At 43.9% G+C, this 19,127-nt stretch overlaps 1 protein-coding gene across 1 annotated transcript; it reads right to left on the bottom strand.

Annotated features, from left to right (window-relative positions):
- Window positions 1-1,240: 1,240 nt before the first annotated feature.
- On the bottom strand, window positions 1,241-19,040 carry UBE2QL1 (ubiquitin conjugating enzyme E2 Q family like 1). The gene is made up of 2 exons (XM_041411844.1): window positions 17,800-19,040; window positions 1,241-2,573 (listed from the first exon to the last, which is right to left on the bottom strand). Exons 1-2 carry the CDS (start codon window positions 18,589-18,591, stop codon window positions 2,442-2,444), a joined length of 924 nt encoding a protein of 307 aa, XP_041267778.1. The 5' UTR covers window positions 18,592-19,040; the 3' UTR covers window positions 1,241-2,441.
- Between the last annotated feature and the right edge of the window lie 87 nt (window positions 19,041-19,127).

Below are 19,127 nucleotides of genomic sequence, written 5' to 3'. Positions count from 1 at the left end.
AACTGTGATTTTTAGCGATGATGTTTGCTCTAACTATTTAAAGCACGCTTAAGAAGACACATAATAAGTAGGTTTGAGGGAAGTGGTAGCAATCCACCCACTACGTTCCTTTTAGCTAACCCTTTAATTAAATATTAAAGATACGGTTCTCAGGAAGATTTAAAATAACCCACTGACAGAAAAAAAGAGACAGGTTAAAAACCAGCAGAAAATGAAATAATCCCCCCCCTAAAGACTTACCACACCTTCACGCTGTTTTTAACATAATTTTACCGTGCTGATGAGGGAAGAGCTTTTCTGAAGGGAAATTACAAACCTTGTGATTTCCAGTGCTAGATCACTCTCTATGTTCCCAGGGAGTCCTGCTAGGAATTACAAATAATTTGATGCTTAACTAAACATACCAGTTTCCTCTTCCACAAGGGACAGCAAAGAAAGTTTATAAAATTTGAGAAAGTGAATTTCTTGAAATGTTATTCCTCCCTCAAAAGACACATTCTGCTGCTGGATGCACAGAATTCATCTGCAGTTTGACAGGAAAAGTACATGTATATACTGCTTATAGTCTTGTCTCCAAGTATAAAGCAGACTGAGATAAATGGCAGCAAGATCTGGGCAGATTTGTGGTACCAAGCATTTCTCTTCGTAGCTAACTTAAGGCACACTACAAATGATCAGAGGAGAAAGAGAAGTGATTACTGATGGAGATCAGAAGTGCAAGAAACCAGGTTCTTGCAGTGCCCACAAAACTGAATGGCTCTGACCTGCATATTCCTTTTGGTGAAGGCTTTGATTATTTTTCTCTCTATCTAGCCGACGAAGCTTGACAGCCTCACTGAACAGTGTTTTTGCACCAGCACTGCAAGAATATCTGCTCCGCTGCTTCCTCTCATGTGTTTGAACTCCATTGTACTCCTTTTGTTCTTCTATGCTGCATGTAGTTTTAAATCAAACTCCAGACCCCCAAGCTCTCTGTATAGTCTCCAATGTTGCTGTAATACAAACAGAAACTGGTCAACCATTTCGATTTGTTCTTGTGTTAGCTATATAATGGAAAGTGCTTCCAAAACACACACTGCTTTCCCCCTCCAAATCAGTCTTACAATCGATACTGCCCTACTTTCAATTAAAATACCACCACAACAGATGCATCTATATGGTGCTTAGAATCTCACAACAGAAAACCCATTACTTTGAATACAAAAGCTGGCCAAAATGATTGAATTCCTGAGGCAACAGAAACGATACTGGTGATTTTATTCAGCACGTGTCCAATACGATTTTCCATTCGGAATCCACATTTTTTAATGCTTTTCTATACCATTCTTAACATTACCTTCAGCTTTTATGGAGTCCCTTAGAAAGTTGTTTTTTTTCAATTTGTTTACCAGAAAACTTAAATTTTAATGATTAAATAATAGGACATTTATATACATCAGTGGGTTTTCTCAGATACTGGGCTCTAAGTACATACAATGTCTATTGAGTAAAAATAAAAAAGAAAAATTCCAGTCATGCAAATCATCTTACAAACCATGTTCCATTTGACTTGAAAATTTTTACTCTGTTACTGGCATATCATTTCAAAATTAAACAGATAAAATTTTAAGGTTGCTTTGTCCATTTCCACTCATTTGTTTTGCTGTTTTGAAGAACTGACAGGCCACATGCTACTGCAGAAGGTACCGCCAGGGTAATCATTTTTCTGCTACCACCGACCAACCCCTCTAAGCCCTGGTGTGGACGTGTTTTAAAAAACCACCTAACCTTCAGCTAACTGCACTGGTTTATTTCTGAACAGCACATCACAATATCAGCACAGAGAGCACATTGTAACCGGTTGGGTGATTCCACTTAATAATTTTTCAACACTAGGACCTTTCAGCATTTTAATTCTGGTTTCATTTATGAATTAAAGGTCATATATAGAGCACAAATGAGGTCTAAATTTAGTCACAGCAGACCACAGTTCCACATAAAGACAAATCTTCAAGTTATGTTGACCTGCTAGGAGACAAAGATAAACAGCACAGCAAACATGTACCTGCAATGCACTGCTTCCCTATTAAATATTAACTGTTTCATTTACATTTAAATGAACTGAGCAGTAATGGATAGACTTTCCAGTACTGCTGTTTGGTGCTGCTGTCATGGAAAGAAGCTGAAGACAATGTGGGCTGTATGGGGGCAAATGACGCAATCTCAGCATCCGCTCAAGTGACTTCAATGATGACCATTCTCCAGTCTTGAAATATAATCCTACACAGCATTTTTTTTTCTCTCCCTCTGTAAACACATCTGTTCATAAATAACTTAGATGTCTCCTTGACATTCATGGTATGTAACTGAAGCTGAAGTAGAAAAGGATGGGCGGTGTACAGCACTGAGGAGATGTCACAGTACTTTTGTTCAGCATTTTTGTCAAGTGCAGGTTTCTAACATCAGCCATCAGAGACGGGCGGGGTGACCCACCCATATTTTTCATGGGTCTTCACCAAACTCTTAAATGTTGCTTCAGCTTCCTTTCGACTGAATGACTTTTTTGATTTGCCAGCTTTTCTGCAGATACGGCCCTGCGCCAAACACAAAAAGAAAACCTTCATTAAAGACGTGAACACGCATCTGGAAACCACAGCTTAACTTTTCAACTCATTAGGACGAGAGGCATTCCCTTACGCGTTCCAGCAAGCACAGTCCCCAAACCTGAGCAGACAAAAACATTATCAGAGATGATTTAAAATGATATTCAGCACGTGGGTAAAAAAGAGGGGGAAAAAAAAAAAAGAGAAAAAAGAAGGCATCTGCAGGGCTGTTCCCCGGGCACGGCTGCACTCAGGGCTGCCTGTGCCTCACCCCCTGCAGGGACACTGGAGATTACACCCATCCTGCGGGACACCAGAGATTACATCCATCCCGCAGGAACACCAGGGAATCCATCCCGCAGGGACACAGTCCATCCTTCTCCCTGCCACCCACCTGTGAGAAACGAACAGCTCTGCCCTTTCTAAAAGGAGTGCCTTAAACAAACTTGCTTTCATCTTAAATCGAAAGTTCTAATTTGTTTATTACCCGTTTGTGCCAAGTTTGATAATGAATGAAAATATACCCATTTGCATATACTGCGTTTTTATTACCCTGCTATTATTATTTACCTCTAACTGCACAGCTGTATGAAAATTCAAATCCTTGTTTGGCAGTAGAGACTTTTACTGAGTTATCAATGTCTTACCTTATTTTTCACACTGGTCAGTGTCAATTACCAACCAACAGAGATAAAAGATAGAATTATAGCTGAAGATTAATACCACTCTACAACAATGAAAAACCTTTAAACAAAATCATTAAAATAAAATAAATACCTTTAAAGTATTTATGCCTACTGGATTTGATACAAAATAGAAGTTTATTAAAGCCACTAGTCTAGTAATTTTAGTAATTGTTTGACAGATTGCACTGAAAGCCTTTTTAACAACAAAGATGAACAGATATCATATTACAGCGTTGCAATCATTAAGAACCAAGTTAGTATGTTATCATTTTTTTATGTTCAACTTAGTATGTTCTCATTTTTTTCTATTCTTTTTAGCTCAAAAACCAACTTTTGCTTCCCTGATTTTACTGTCAATGTGCAATTTTGCTGCACTAACACATTTGCCACATTTTTTAAACGAAAAATTGGCATTTGCAATAGCACGCAATAAATACTGAGAAAATAGTCAGGTATATCAAGGGAAGAAAAGGGGGGAAATGGGAAAAAAGAAAACAAAATCTGTCCTTGGAGTACCAAATTTACTTTTACAGACTAAAATGAGTAAAATTAGTCTGCAGTGTGGACAAACAATTTCTTTCTAGAAAGCTGTCACAATATTGCAGAGGCTCTTTTTATGTTCAGCACTGCTCCTGTTACAGCAAAAAACTATGGACACATGAAAGAAAAAGCTGTTTCCTACTTCTGTTTTAACAAATAATTTTTTGGTGCAGTTCAAGCAATCTCTCAGAGCACACCTTAACCAAAGATTACCAACACACTCCAATTCCCACCTCGATTTACTCAGTCATTTATACCCATTTGTTTTTCCCCAAAACAGCTGTTTTACCTGTCGATGCTTTTCCTCACCTTTCTCCCTAGATGCCACTTAGGACTAGAAATCTATTTCCTCTTTAAACCCCCTTGACAGACCAAACAGCAAGACACCTTCTACATATACAAAAATTCAATAATTATTATGTCCCAAATAAGGATGATCTGAATGGTTCTCAACTGAGTCCTAATCACAAATTTTCTTACAAAATGCTCATTTTTAGTTGCATAGATGGAATAATTAAATAAAGCTGGCTAACATATTTTTTAAATCTTATTCAGTAATTATAATACATAATTATGTCAGATATAATTATCAATCATAATTATTCTGCAGGAGTATTTTTGTTGCTACAAAACATTTTGTAATTTTTTCCTAATAGGAGGTTTTGTTGGAAGCACACTCAGAGAAACATAGAAAAAGAAAAAAACAAAGTGCAACAGAAGATTAAATCAGTACAGAAAGTGCTGTCCTCAAAATCTCACTGATTAAATACTTTTGAAAGTAAATATAAACTTACTGTGCTTCCTAATTTCTGGATTAGATCCATTTGTCATCTCCTGTGCTTTGTACATTATTTTTTATCCTTTAAGGCTTTGATACTTTCTGAATTATACGCATAGCACCTAGGACAGTATGATTCACATCTCACCCAGCCTTTACAAAGTAATAATACTAAGCTGTACCTAGAAGTAGGACCTTTGCATTGTGAACAGCTCATGTTTGGTGTCGACTATGTACAGCTTTCAAAGCAGGAACACAAGAATTCTCTGGTGTCGTAATGATGTGGTAAAGATCATCACATCATGTAAAATGTTACTGGAGCCATATCAGATGAAAGGAGCATCATTTCATGAGTTTATTCTGAAACCTTTTTGGTATTAATGCAACAGATCATTAAATCCACTTCGACTCTGGTACCATATACAGGTTGTATGTGAAGTGCACCATCAAAGGCCAGCTAATTCTACCCTGCTGCAGTCCATCTATTCCTGTGCTTACACAGGAACTATGGGTGGCATGGTCAGCACTGTCTCTTATTAACCAATATCCTGCCAGCTGTTTATAATTTGGATAAAATTTAACCTCCTAGACTGAAAGTTTCCCTATTTGGTGCCTCAAGTAAACCTGGGGTAAAAAGAAAGAAGGCTGGAATTTCAGCTGACCAACTTCAGATGTTTTCAAGCCTATACTTGGGTGGTATCTACTGTCTTACTGATTTTTAGTTTTTTGCCATTCCCAAAAAATTCTTCCCAAATTTAAGTAAAAAATGTAATTTTGGACGCAATTATAGAAGAAAGTGTCAAATGTTTTACCAGGCACCGCTTCCAGCCCTGACTACAGTTTATTTTCAGCCTGCTACTTAAACATGCAGTCATTTTAACTCTGGGCAGGAGCCTGTGAGCTGCTGCATTCTGTAAACATGGCAGTGATGGTAAATACAGTATGTAAAAATGTGCTGTCCACAGCTCTGTCAGGCACAACTGCATTTTGACCAATCCCCAAACCACATGTGTCACTACTGCCGGGGTAAGGAACACCGATCATTTGCATGGCCAGTGTTTTGATGTGTTCACCACCACATCAAGGGAAGTGATAAAAACTGGTACCTGAACAAGATCAAAACATTCCACAAGAGGTTAAAAACAACAGCAAAAACCCAAGGAAGCCTTTCATAAAGATATCACTGTCGACTTCAGCTCTGAGAAGTCGCACCAGGAGCTTATTTAAATACTTGCAATACTTTCAGACACTCGCAGAGCGCCTTTCATAAAGGGACAACTGAAAACCTAATTAAAGAGTTGGAGAGAACGTTTCAGATTTTGCCATCTGCTGTGACTTCATGTACTTATCAAGATATAATTTTAACAAGCTAGAAACATATGAAAGGTGAAAGCAGTGCCACAGCACCCAACTGGTTTTTATGCAGCCGTGCTGAAGCGCAGGGGGACGTGTGCTGCGCTCAGCCTCCTCCCTCGCTCGTGCTCCTGCTGCGGCCAGCCTGCGTGGCACAGCGAGCAATCGCATGCCACTCATCCAGGCTTTACCCAAACTAACGAGCCTGAACAAACAGCTGAGAAGCATCCAGTCTATAACCCTGATAATGGTGGGCAGAAAGACCTCCTGGAACGCGATCTGCTGTGGGCAGCTTTCTCAGGACCCCGGCCGTACCAAAGGACCAACTCCCTCCTGCCATGCTCAGCAAAAAGACAAGGTGAATCTCACGTGTGATTTGTCCCCCTGTCCTGGTTCCAGTTGTAATAGAGTTAATTTTCTTTCTAAAAGAAGTGGTGGTTTGAATTCAGCATGAGAATGATATTGATAACACCCCTATGTTTTAGTTGATGCTGAGCAATGCTCACACTAAGCCAAGGATTTTTCACAGTGCCTTGTGCTCTACCAGTGAGCAGGTGCACAAGAAGCCAAGCGGGAACATGGCCAGGACAGCGAGCTGAACTGGCCAAAGGGATATTCCACATCACAGAACATCATGCCCAGTATATTAACTAGGGAGAGTTGGCTGGGAGGGGCCAATCACTGCTTGGGGATGGGGCTAGGCATCTGTCAGTGGGTGGTGAGTAATGGTATTGTGCATCACTTGGTTTTCTTGTGGTTTTTTTTGTCTGTCTTTAATTACAATTGGGGTTTTTGTTATTATTATTAGTATTATATTTTACTTAGTTTCAATTATCAAACTCCTTAGCTCAACCCACAAGTTTTCACTCTTTTTTTTTTCTCCTTCCCACCCAGCCAGGGGATGAGGTGAGGGAGTTGACTGGCACTCAGTGTAGTATTTGGTTGGCAGCTGAGGTTAAAACATGACACATTCACATCTATAGACCTCTGTGGGCAAATCTGGCAGCTTCTTTACTTCCAAGCGATGCCACAGTAGTCTCAGTGAACACATCTCCCCTTCATAATGCTCTGTGACACTGCAGCATGTCCTCAAAAATATCCAACTCAACAACTATTAGCTCTTTAAAATCTGTCAGTACCACTGCCAGCAATGTGCCACGTCAATTCTTCCCCAGCATCACCACATCACAAAGTAGTCCAAAGACAGAGTTACATCCTGTACAGAAACCAAATATGAAGCCTGAAACTCTTGAGCCCACTATGACCATACATTTACCCACAGCTGGCCTATGGAGTCATGAAAAGCAGTCTTGCCATTTCTTCAGATCCTTCCAGAGTCAGGACAGCATTGAGAGGATTTCTCTGGGCAAATGGAGTTCCCTCTCTTGTTAAATAAATAATAGTAGCTCCGTGATTTTAGGACAGTACCAGGTGTGTTTCCAGTTGGCACTCCCTAGAAGGACAGGACTATGTAACAGAGGTCAAACTTGCACAGGATCATACAATCACCAAAAGTACTGGATGGAAGGGACCTGTGGTGGTCTCCAAGTCCAGCTTAGACACTTGGAGATGAACTGCCAACACAGGTCACTGTGGCATTGCATAGCCAGGTCCTGAACCCTTCAAGGTTGTGCTCAGTCCACTCCTGATGTTACTCCTTGCTTTATTAGGTCCCAAATTTTCAGAGATTTAGTGTACACAGCCATGAGCCCTTATGGGGCTGATGTTATTGTGGAAACAATGTAAGCTCCTGTGCTGTGGATCTCTGAGGTGTCACAGCAAACCTTCAGTCACATCCAGGCGTTTTACCTGGACCAGCTAACAAAAAGCTATGTAAATTTCCAGTAGTGCACAGCTAAGAGACTCCGAAGCAGGCAAACCTTCACGTTGTTAGCACAGCTCTTAACACAATCTCCTCAGCCCTGTGTACTTTCATTAGTTCTGGCAATGCAAACAACTCCAGGTTGGTCTCCCAAGGGCAAATCACACAAGCTTTTGGCACGTGGGGCTAACCTTGGCTCATCATGTAAACCAGCATAAGGACACACGGATGGCTGCAGTTTCCTTTTCTGCCTCCATCCCTTAACAGATCTCTACAGCAGATTCTGCTGACCCAACCCTAGGTAAATATCAAGAGATGGAAAACAAGCAGAGAGAGAGAAGCACACAAAAGACCGCAGGAAGTCACTATGCCAGACACAGCATCTATGGCAATCCCTCCATGGACAGGAAGATGCTCCAAAACAATATGCCCATTTTCCAAGTCTGTTGTGCCAGATTTGTCCATGTATGACACAAAATCCACGGATTCCTAAATATTGAAGCATGTTATGAGTTTCCAGTATGTAACATGTTCCATAATGTATCAGTGACTAATGGCTTTGGGCCCCAACTATTCTATGCAAACGCACTCAAACATTTTCTGATAAGGAACAGAGGCACTCAGTGCTTAAGCCTGAACCAGCCTTATCCTAGAATATTTAAACAAGCTTTCAGAGGAAAATATTTCCACTGGCTTTAGAGACGCATTCAAAAGCAGAGTGATGCTGAAGTGAGTACTGTCATGCTCTCAGTGCAGTGATTGCAATGTGTCACAACATCGCTGTTAGAGCGCAATATACACAGTCTCTCCCCCCAATTACATGGTTTATAATTTTTTTCCTTCATGTACTGATGAGGCACAGTTAATCATGTCTCAAAAACTGCACACAATTTATATTGCACTGTATATGATTATTAGCTATAGCTAAAATAAAGTGGTATAGAAAGTGATACAGACAAATACTCGTAATGCTGCAGCATAAGTGAATTAAAGGAGGTTTATCCTGCAAATGTGTCATTTCCAAAGCAGTACTTCCATGCCTTTTTGGTCTCCTTTTTAAGAATAATCCATAAGAGAAGTGAAAACATAGCAAGTTCTGGCATTAAAGCATCCTATAAATTGTGCCTTCTGGGAGTATAACTGTTCTTTGTCCAGGAAAAAGAAATCTGAGTTGCAGCTGAGTAATTATTCATGCTCATTTGTCTGTGCCAGTAGCCTGCTGCCAGTAGCTCTTAATCGATACAAACGCTTACAGCCCCAATCTCTGTCTGACAGCTACAGAGCACTGTGCTGCTCTCCCTCGCCTCTCCCTAAGTCAGCACCGAGCTGGCAGCATGATTTCAGCACAGATGAGGGTTAAGAAACTCCCTCCCTGCATTTTATGGGTGCAACAAACTCTGTGCTGGTAAAAGAATAAGAAAATTTGGGTGGCTGGCTACATTACTGGTGACTCAAGCATCTCCAGGGCTGAAGATATGACAACATGGTGAGCTTCTGTCAAAAGAGACAGCCCCTGTTCCCTGCCACCAGAAGGGCATTTGCAAGTCTAGGTGACAGAGGAATGTTTTCTCAGCTATGTATTCTCAGTCTTTTGCTAAGCTCCCTGGACTACCTATATGTGGAATCAGGCACTGGCAGAGTTCCTGAGGGCCAGTCCAGGTGGGAAGGCTGGGAACATGACAGCAACTCTGCATAAACCCACAGGTTCTCCACATCAGGAACCTGAGGTCAAACACAGTCATCGGTGTGAAAGCAACCAAAGCAAAGCCAACCCAACCATCCTTTGTGACAGGCTGTAAACACAAAGGCACCACAACATTGCCTATCTTCACATTCCCTAAGTTTTACAATGCTAAAACAAAAAAACAAGAACAAAACAGTAGTAAAAAGCAGGTTGCCTCTGGGAACATCTAATCGAGTTAAACCCAAATTTAGTAAGATCAGAGTCACAAGTGGATGTGCTTTTCTACTGCTATTTATATGAATGTGCCAATCTCTTGACTGCAGTATGTTTCATACTGATGCACATGGACATCTACTCAGAGAGCCCTCCGAGTGCTTCAAGCATATATCCTCAAATGACCTTTGGGTCATTTATAAATTTGTTGGTACTTTATGTGTGGGAAAGAGGAATATAGTGAAGTTATATGACTTGCCCATGACTGCACCTGAAGTCAGTGGCAAAACCTGGAAGCCAAACTCAGATCACCTTTTCTCAAGCTAAGTGCTGCAACTTCCTCCTCCAACCTCCTGCTTCAACCTCCTCCTCCAACCTCCTAAATAATAATAGAACACTTCAATGCCAGTTATATTTTAATGGAAATAATATTATAAAATTCACAGAAAATTTAATATTTATAGAAATTCAAAGAAAATTTGAAAAACTAGTAACATCAATTTCTTCTGTTTCATTATGCTTTGTTTTTTTCATGGACATGTATTATGGAAATGAGTCTTTACTGCAGCTGGGGGCTTGTTACCAATTGTAGCACAAGCCTAGAAACCAGAAAAATACCAAGTCATTCCACAGCTCATAAAGCCTGACTATGACAAGCATCTGAGCTCCGGGCCATTTCATAACACAGGCTTATGTCTTCCTTCCTCGGGTTTATTTTCACTCATCTTTGAATGCAGGTTTGGGATTATAGCTGACTTGTAACTCTACCAAGGAGTCACTGCAGAAGTTCCATGGGTTCTGGAAAGCCTGTGCAGCGAAGGATTAAATCAATGAGAATCTTTGATTTTAACAAAGCAAATGCACAAGATTGTGAAGCAGATAAAAAGACATTTTCCAAGGACAGACTGCACGTGCACGAGACAGGCACGCACCTGCTGCGCGGGGTTGAGGACGGACATGCCTGATGTATCCTTCCTCAGTGTGACTTTTAATGGGAATAGGGTGAATCAGACTGGCATCTTGATCCTGTTTCAGAAGAGGAATCACCTGAACATCTGAAGTGCCCACTTACCTGTTCTGTGCACACTGGTAAGGACTACAAATTGACTTTCATTAAAGCATACCTACACTTCTCCCTAGCCCAGGCACTTTCAATTCCCAGTGCAGGCCACTGGGAGCCAGGTTAGGTAACAGTATCACATCCTTCCTGTAGAGTTTGTCCTGAGACTTCCAGGATCTACTCAGTTACTGCTGTTTCCAGATGGAGTTAAAGGCGAATACCGTGTAATGCTCAGCAACCTCCAGAAATTACTTACGGAGTACAACACAGACCAAACCCCGCACTTTCAAAAAATACAATGATATCTAAGAGAAACCTGCTATTCCATTTACAAGTGCAACAACTGGATCCTGTGCACCTTACAATTAAGACACATTTTGAGCCATTCAGCCAGCATAACTACCACAGCATCTGAGGTTCTCCCTGTTTAACTGCAGAGGAATTGCACCCAGCAATCCTCCCACCGCCCATCTCCCTTCGCACTGAATGTCAGCATTACCTTTTTTGGCATTCACAGGAGAAAACTGGAAACTGCATGTGAAGGACTGAATACGTCAAAGAAAAGAAGAGCCCTTCACTGCCTCTCTCACCAGCCCAAAGGAGCTAAGACTGGAAAAAGAAACGCAGGAAATATTGTATTACTTAACCACCGTCCCACTTTGTGAGAGCAGATGCCCACAGGGGGACATGCCACAGATCATGCCTGGCAATCACACTCCCAGGATATAAGGAGCTGAATTACTGTGGAGTTACAAATCTTCAATCTGGAAGTACCCAGTCATGCATGGAAATCCCTGGGCATTGTGTGGATGCTAGGAAAGCTGCATATTTTCAAGGCTAGCCTGTAAAAGGAAGAGTAAATCTTCCTCACAATAGAAAGTGGGTTATTTAGGTTACTCCTTCAGGACATCACCCTTCGTGACTAGGCTTTCTGCATTTGAAAAAATACAATTTTCAGTGAAGTATCTGACAAAGCACCCCAATGCTACATGATTCTCTCTGCCTGAACACTCTCACTGAAGAAAATGAGCACTTCTTATATAATTCAGGGAAGAAGACTCTTGCTCTTTTCAGCAAATTCAATTTTCTCACAAAATCCAAAGCCACAATTCTTTCAAATTTTTATTTAGGAGATCAGCTAAGTATTGCCGAGAAGAATAAAAGCATGTTTTAAAATTAGTAATTTGGCTTAACTTAGGGATTTTGTTTATTTCATAACTATTTTAACAGTAATGGGGATAGTTGAAAGTATTTTAAAATTTTCATTTTTATGCTTTGAAGGAGAAAAATGGAGATTATGTTCCCTCTGCTTTTTAAAAGAATTAAACTAACCTCCTATTTCAATGAGTTGGAATCCCTGTGTCTTCATTCTTCTCAGTAGAATATATTTGCATAATAATAGTGGATGGTCAGAACACCAATATATCAGAGTACACATGAACAATTATTTTTCCAGCCCATTTATCAGGCCCAGCATCTCAATACATATGCTCCTACTTAAAACTTCAGCTTCCAATCCTACATTTCTCAAATGAAATGAAGGAGACATCTTAGAAGGCCAATACCTCTGATTTGCCTCTGCAGACAAACAATATTCTGTTATCTCTTTGGCCCAGCACTTACACCTTTTTATGGGAAACAAGTCCCCTAACATAGTCTTGGTCTCCTCTGTCATCCTTGTATATGAGTTGATGTTTTTCACCCCTGGACCTAGAGCAACATTTCCCCTCTTGAGGATAACCATAATCACTTGCTCAAGCAACTAATCAAAAGCAAAAAGTACAACAATTCAATTTTTTAAGGGCCTAATAGGATACAATGGCTCCAAATAATTCAGAGACCACTGTGCTCTCTGTACATTTCTGCAGCCTTTGAGATTAGCTCATTTATTCATGGCTACACTCATCCAACCCAGCATCTGGAGTATGAAAACCCATGGATCTGCAATTAATTTCTGCTATACATATTTGAAAGACCTGGAGTCTGCTGACCTCCTGGACACTGTACAAGTCCCATCTGCTATCTGCTCGCTCACACTTTTGTTCGGAAGGATGAAGAGGGAGTAATTTAGACTATGATTAACAGCTACCTTCTGTAGCTGTTTGTCATAAAACAAGCCCATTTCTGCTGTTTCAATCTGGCAAAACTCAGCTGAGATATTCGAATCTTTAAAATGGAAAGATACATCCGTTCAATAGTCATACGAGGCACACAGCATTTGAAGCAAATGAATAGGGCTCCACTGAGGTATTTCTAATGTTGCAATGTGAGGGATCAAAGACATCAACAACTTTTATTTGAATTCAGGAACTTTTCCAATACAAAACTAAAGCTTAACTATCTTTTGATTTTTATTTAAATTTTTATATAAAAACTCACAACAGCAACAATACTCAGACTTAGGAGTACCCTGAATGCTTAACTATAAACTATCTTTTGATTTTTATTTAAATTTTTTATATAAAAACCCACAACAGCAACAATACTCAGAGTTAGGAGTACCCTATTCCTATTGTAATATGTCCTAGCAAAATTTCTATGTTTCTTCCATCCCCTGCAAGAATCCTGGAAAATTTTTTGTGTTCCTCCTATTCACTGGAAGAACAAGGGAGTACTTCCCTCAAACGAAGACCTTTTTTCATGACAATCTGCAGAGCTGACAGCTACCTGACAGCTGCCTTTGTTCAGCAGTGCAGTCCCCAGCCTCCAAGGACAGAACAAGGGAATTGTAAAAAAGAGGACAAGGCATCTACTGGTCAGCACTACTGCAAGCTTATATCTGAAGTCCCAAGGCATCAGGTGCAGCTCTGTTTGTTGCTTTCAAAAAAAGAAAAAAACCAAAACCCTAATACATTACTTGGACGCTGGTGTACATAGCTTTGTCCTCTTTTAAGTGTCCACCAAACCATTCCGTCCAGTGAGAAACAACATATCTATTGGAAGACACAAAACCCTCTTACTTTTGGACAAAATCTGCTCTTTTTCCTTTGGGACCACATCATCTACCATGTTTTCTCCCTGAAACATGGGCATTGGTCTCATCTGTGTGCACTGACACTCAAGGAGAGCCATGATGAACCTCCTGCTTTGAGATGGTACCATTCCTTCCTTCCTTCCTGCCTTCCATTATTGATATTATTGTGACAATGACACCACTATCTGGAAATGGAGAGCAACTGACTAATTTTTAAACCTCTTTCTGAAATTACCAATAAATCATTTTACAGGGCTAAGAAGGAGTAACACGCTATGGCCCACCTCCACAGCCTGGATAGACGCAGAGAGACAGGCAAGGGAAGCTCTGCCTAGCCAGACATGTCGAACAGTTGCCTCCAGGACAATAAACAACTGGTATTTAAATTATTTCATTAGCATCACCCCACCTCCCTGGCTGGCACCCCAGCTCTGTGGCGGCTCACGGCGACTGTTTCGCTGCTTCAGCAGGGCCAAGCTCTTGCCTGTGATGACAGGAGCCAGCGAGCAGCTGACTGTGCAGGAAGCAAGTACAAAGTCATCCCTTTAAAAGCAAGGCTACAGTTGAGTTAAGGACAACACCAAGTTTTTTAAAATAAGATTCTGGATCCCAGACAGATAAACAGTCTTTGGCCTTTGATGTACTGAGAATTCCCCTCAAGATACTGACTAGAGCTGTGTGAATAATTGATTTTCTCAGCTGAATAGCTGAAGCAACCAACCAAACAAACCCCAACTTGTTTGTTAATTAACATTTTTTCCTTGAAAACTGAGGGGGAAAAAAAGTTAAATTTGGAGCTAAACATTTTTATTTACAGACAAAAAAAATCTAAAAATACAATGCTAGATTCATGCTGGGAAGCTAGGGTGTGCATCCCATAAGGTAGGGCATCTCTCAAGCAAAGTCACCTGAGGAGTGTGGTTCCTGCTTGGTGAAATCTAGAGAAACAGCGAGCCAGCTTTAAAATCCAAGCCCTGGAAGATATGCTCAGGTCTGGGAACTTGGACACAGGTTTCACCACTCACAACTGCAACGCTGAAAAGTATCAGGAAAGTGCTAACTCTTAATTTCTCTATTGCACATTTAAGTTACTGTACAGACACAGCTCCTGGGTGACATCCCACGAGATGTCAGAATGACTTATCTCAATTTCCCTTCTGTGAAATCTATGAAATAACTTTCGAATTTGTCAAGAATCTTAACCATCTGAAAATGTATTTTCAATGTTGCTTTTATCTGCTTTTGGATCGCTTTGTGGAAAAACAGAAGGTTATACATGCTCACAGCTACTACTAGCTCTACCAGGAGACCAAGAAGTGCTGTTTCCCTTTGAAGAACCAGCAGAGAAGGACAGTGCCACAGCTGGCTCAGCAAAGTGGGACTGATGAGAAATGTCCAACGAAATGAGCCACCTTCATTCGATCCCTTAATGACCCCAAGGAGGAAGGTGTGCCAGCAGAACGCTCAGCCCTGCCCACTCACACTGGCACCCGTGCCAGCCAGGCGCACTCTTGGATGCGTCACAGGCTGGAGTATTCATGGTGATTTCATGCTAAATCACTGCTGGGAACCAGTGACATTTCTCTGGAAGGTCCCTTTGACTCACTGGTGGCAGCAGTGCCCCATCTCCCCTCAGTGCAATGGCTGCTGCCATTTGCTCAGGCAGGTTCATTCTGAGGCGATGGACAATGGCCCGCACCCTTCCAGCCCTGCTGATGAACTGCATCTTGAGTATTTCATGCTATTGCAGGTTGCAGGCTGCTTACAGAAATTACACAATTAACCTGATGACAGCCATGGCTGTTTGTTTGGGACGGCTCCTTGCAGGCACCAGGACTGCCCACGGCACGGCAGGCGTCACCCAAACCCGGCCACGCAGCGCTGGGGAATGCAGCGCCTCAGCCCTCGGTGCTCCATCGGCTCCATTTTTATTTTTAAAAACTAACCGGTCTAAAGTGGATCACCTGTAAAATGAAACAGGGATAGGGGAGCGCCAGTCGTATTTTGAGCCCTATTATGCAATGGAGTGGGGATTACATAACGAGGGGAGTGCAATTACAGAAACGTGGCTCCCATGACACAGAGCCCAGCTACGGTGACAAGCTGGCAAACCCATCAGAGGCAACATCTCTCTAACCCAGAAAATAAATGTATTGACCGTACTGCCTAATAACCTTTCCACTTGGATTGAACAATCTGAGAAGTTGACATGTGCCATGTTATATCAATTTAACTACTAAGTTGCTGTCAGCAGTACATTTCTGCCTTTTTTTTTTTTTTTTTTTAAATCCCAGTTCTCTTTCTGTCATAACTGACTTTGCAAACTTCTGGAAGAATGCTATTGAAACTCTTGCATTTTAAATGTGTTTATTAATGATGCACACATAAACATCCTCTGGTAATGAAAAATTGCTATTACTTTCTGGAAACCTCATAAGTTGTTTAGGGGACAAAACTGTCAGATTATATAGCTGAGAATTTACTACTAATAAAATAATACAGTGCTTCTCTTCACTGAGCCATTTTATGATCCCAGTAAATATTCATTGAACCCCTTTAACATTCAACACCTCAGAAAGATGTTGAATTGTTACAAATTTAGCATTGTCCTTCTAAATTCTTGTAACAAATAATAAGAACTATGACCTCTCTAAAAAGTGACAGTTTAACAAACAGTGTAATGCAGTAAGAACAGCTATAGAACTTCAACGAACCTCAGCCTCTGTGTTAATTAAAACTTTTTTTTCTTCTTGGTAGATGTTTTTTTTTAATATCCCAAGGTGACCTAGGAAACCTGACCTCTTGAAATGAAGTGCAGAGAAAAATACTATCTGATTTTAAAAAAAAGGAGCAGTAGGCCCAAACCAAATAGGTTAAAAGGAGGACATGCCACTTACAAAAGAGTCTGTTGAAAAATCAAAATTAATTTCGGTCTTAAGAAGAAACAAACCTTTACTTCTGCTCAGGCAAGCAGTTCTACAGAAGCAACAGGAGCAACCTAATTTTTAAGCAAATAAAAAGTACATTATTATTTACTCTTTCCCCACCTCCTTGCCAAGATATAAATTTAAGAAGTTACTCAGTATAATTTACTGACAGACACGGAGCTGTGCTGGTCCCCCTAGTTCAAGGGCATTCAGGAACAGGAAAAGCACCTTGTCACAGCTATGTGTGCACTGCCCACTATAATACAAAGGGTAATACAAGGCATAAAGAACTACTGCCTAACAGCAATATTCACCCATTTATTAAAAACGGCTTATGAAATATTTCTCTTCTACAGATATTCTGCAGAAGGAAAAAAAAAAAAAAAGCAGCATAAAATGCACCGATTCAGGTCAGAGGAGATCCTCTGCCGGGAGACCTGATCACCTCCTTTGAAGAGGAGAGCTGGCAGGAACCGTCTGACTGCTGCAGCTGCAGCACCCAGCCCAAATTACTGGTTCCTTTCGGGCCGGACGATTTGAAACCTGTACAAGTTTGCCAGCAGCTCGGGCAGCGACTCCCGGCGCGACCCCGCGGCACACCTCAGCGCAGTGTGCCGAGCCCCAAAGCCGGGTGGGCCCTGGTCCCCCCGGAGGGATGCTATGCGGGACAGCACAGACAAAGACCTGGGGGCAGCAGCTCCAGCGTCGCGCCCTTCGCCAGCGGCAGCGCTGCACGCAAGGGACCAGCGAGTATGGCCGACTGCCTGGGGAAGGGCAGGAGGCACCAATCCCAAACCCCACTGGAGCCCGGAGAGCCCCTTTTGCTGTGGGCCGAAGGAGGTGCCCACCAGGGGTAACGAGCACGATATCTTGGTGTGCCACAGGCGGCAGAGCCAAGTGCAGGGACAAAAGCCGGGCGGGAGGATACGATGGATGTATGTGCTCCTCGTCCCTCTAAGCTGCCCCGCACCTCCGCCGCACCTGCCGGAGAAGGGACCCCGGAGCCAAACACGTGTGTCCCTGCCTTCGCCCCACCGGTGACACCAGGTACTCAGCGAGGACCGGGCCTGGTGGCGGACAGCCGCGGGCTGGCCGCCTTTTGGGTTCCCACCCGAGCACCGCTCAGACCCGCACCCCGAGCGATGGATGCGTGTGCTCCTGCCCGAGCAGGGAGCCCTACCTGCCCCTTGACCAGGCTGGCGGCGAACTGCCTCATGACGGCCTCCACGGTGTAGGCGCTGGACCAGCCGCGGGGGGTGAGCAGCTCCATGCAGATGGCCCCGCCATCCAGGACGTAGCCGTTCTCCAGGCGGGGGCTAAGCACCCTCATGAAGGGCGGCGAGAAGGGGAAGTTGTCGGGGAAGGTGAGGTTGAGCAGGATGTACTCCGTGTTGGTCTCCTTCATGTCCTGCCACAGCACCGAGTCCTTGTCCACCTGGTGCAGCTTCACGTTCCAGTCGAAGAGGCTCTCGTCCACCAGCTCCACCGAGATGAAGCGGTCGCTGAGCCGCGCGATGTCCTGCAGCTCCTTCATCAGCCGCCGGGTCCGCACCTGCGTGCAGTGCTGCTGCCGGCCCGCGGGCACCAGCGCCGCCGGCCCCGACCCGCACCCGGGACCGGAGCCGGGGCCGGGCCGCTGCGCCGCCTCCTTGCCGGCGCCGGGCTCCCTGCCTGCCTCCCGCGGCTTCTCCCGGCCGACTCCCGAGCGCGCCTGCGGCGGGGGCTGCTTGGCCGGTTCCGGCGCCTTCTTGTTCTTGTGGCCCCCGGGGCTGCCCTCGCTGCTGCTGCTGCTGCAGCCGCCCCCGGGGGGGCCCTGCGGCTGCGGCTTGTTGCTGCTGTTCTTCTGGTTGCCTCTGCCGCGGAGTGAGGAGCCCTGCTGGCTGCTGCTGCTGCGGTGGTGGTGGTGCTTGGGGTCCTCCGTGTCCCGGCTGTGCAGCCGGATCAGCCCGATTTTCCGCAGGAGAGTGGCCATGTTGTGCGCGGCTCTGCGATCCCTCCCGCCTCTGAGCACCGGTGGGGCTCTAGTGTGGTTATTATCAATTTAAAGCCCGGCTCGGCGGGTGTGCTGTTGGCGGGCGGGCGGCGAAGCGCCTCTCCGCCGGTCCGGGGCGCGGAGAGGCGGCGGTGCCGCCGCGGTGCCGGAGGATGTGCGGCCGCCGCTCAAACGCCTCCCCTGCCTAGAGCTGCGGCGGGGAGCATTGCCGCAGCGGGGCTGCTCCCGCGGACATCACGGCCCCGCCGCCGTGGCCATGATCCCGTGAAAAGGAAGGAGGAGGAGGGTGGTGGTGCTGGGGAGGGGGAAAGGTAGGAAGGAAAAAAAAATCCCCCAGCCTCCCGCACGGGAGAGCCCCCTCCCTCCCCCCGCACAGCGGCGGCGAAACCGCCTGCGCTGCAGATGGCTTCCCCGGCACCTTCGGATCGCGCTCGGCCGAGCCAATCCCCGGCGGCTCCCGGCGGGCCGGGCCCCGCGCCGCTCCGGGCGCCTCCCCCCGAGGCGGGCGGGGGGCG

This window comes from Onychostruthus taczanowskii, unplaced genomic scaffold, assembly GCF_017590055.1.
Source record: "Onychostruthus taczanowskii isolate IOZ18803 unplaced genomic scaffold, ASM1759005v1 scaffold37, whole genome shotgun sequence".
Taxonomy (NCBI): Eukaryota; Metazoa; Chordata; class Aves; order Passeriformes; family Passeridae; genus Onychostruthus; species Onychostruthus taczanowskii.
This window is presented reverse-complemented; position numbering and strand designations above follow the sequence as displayed.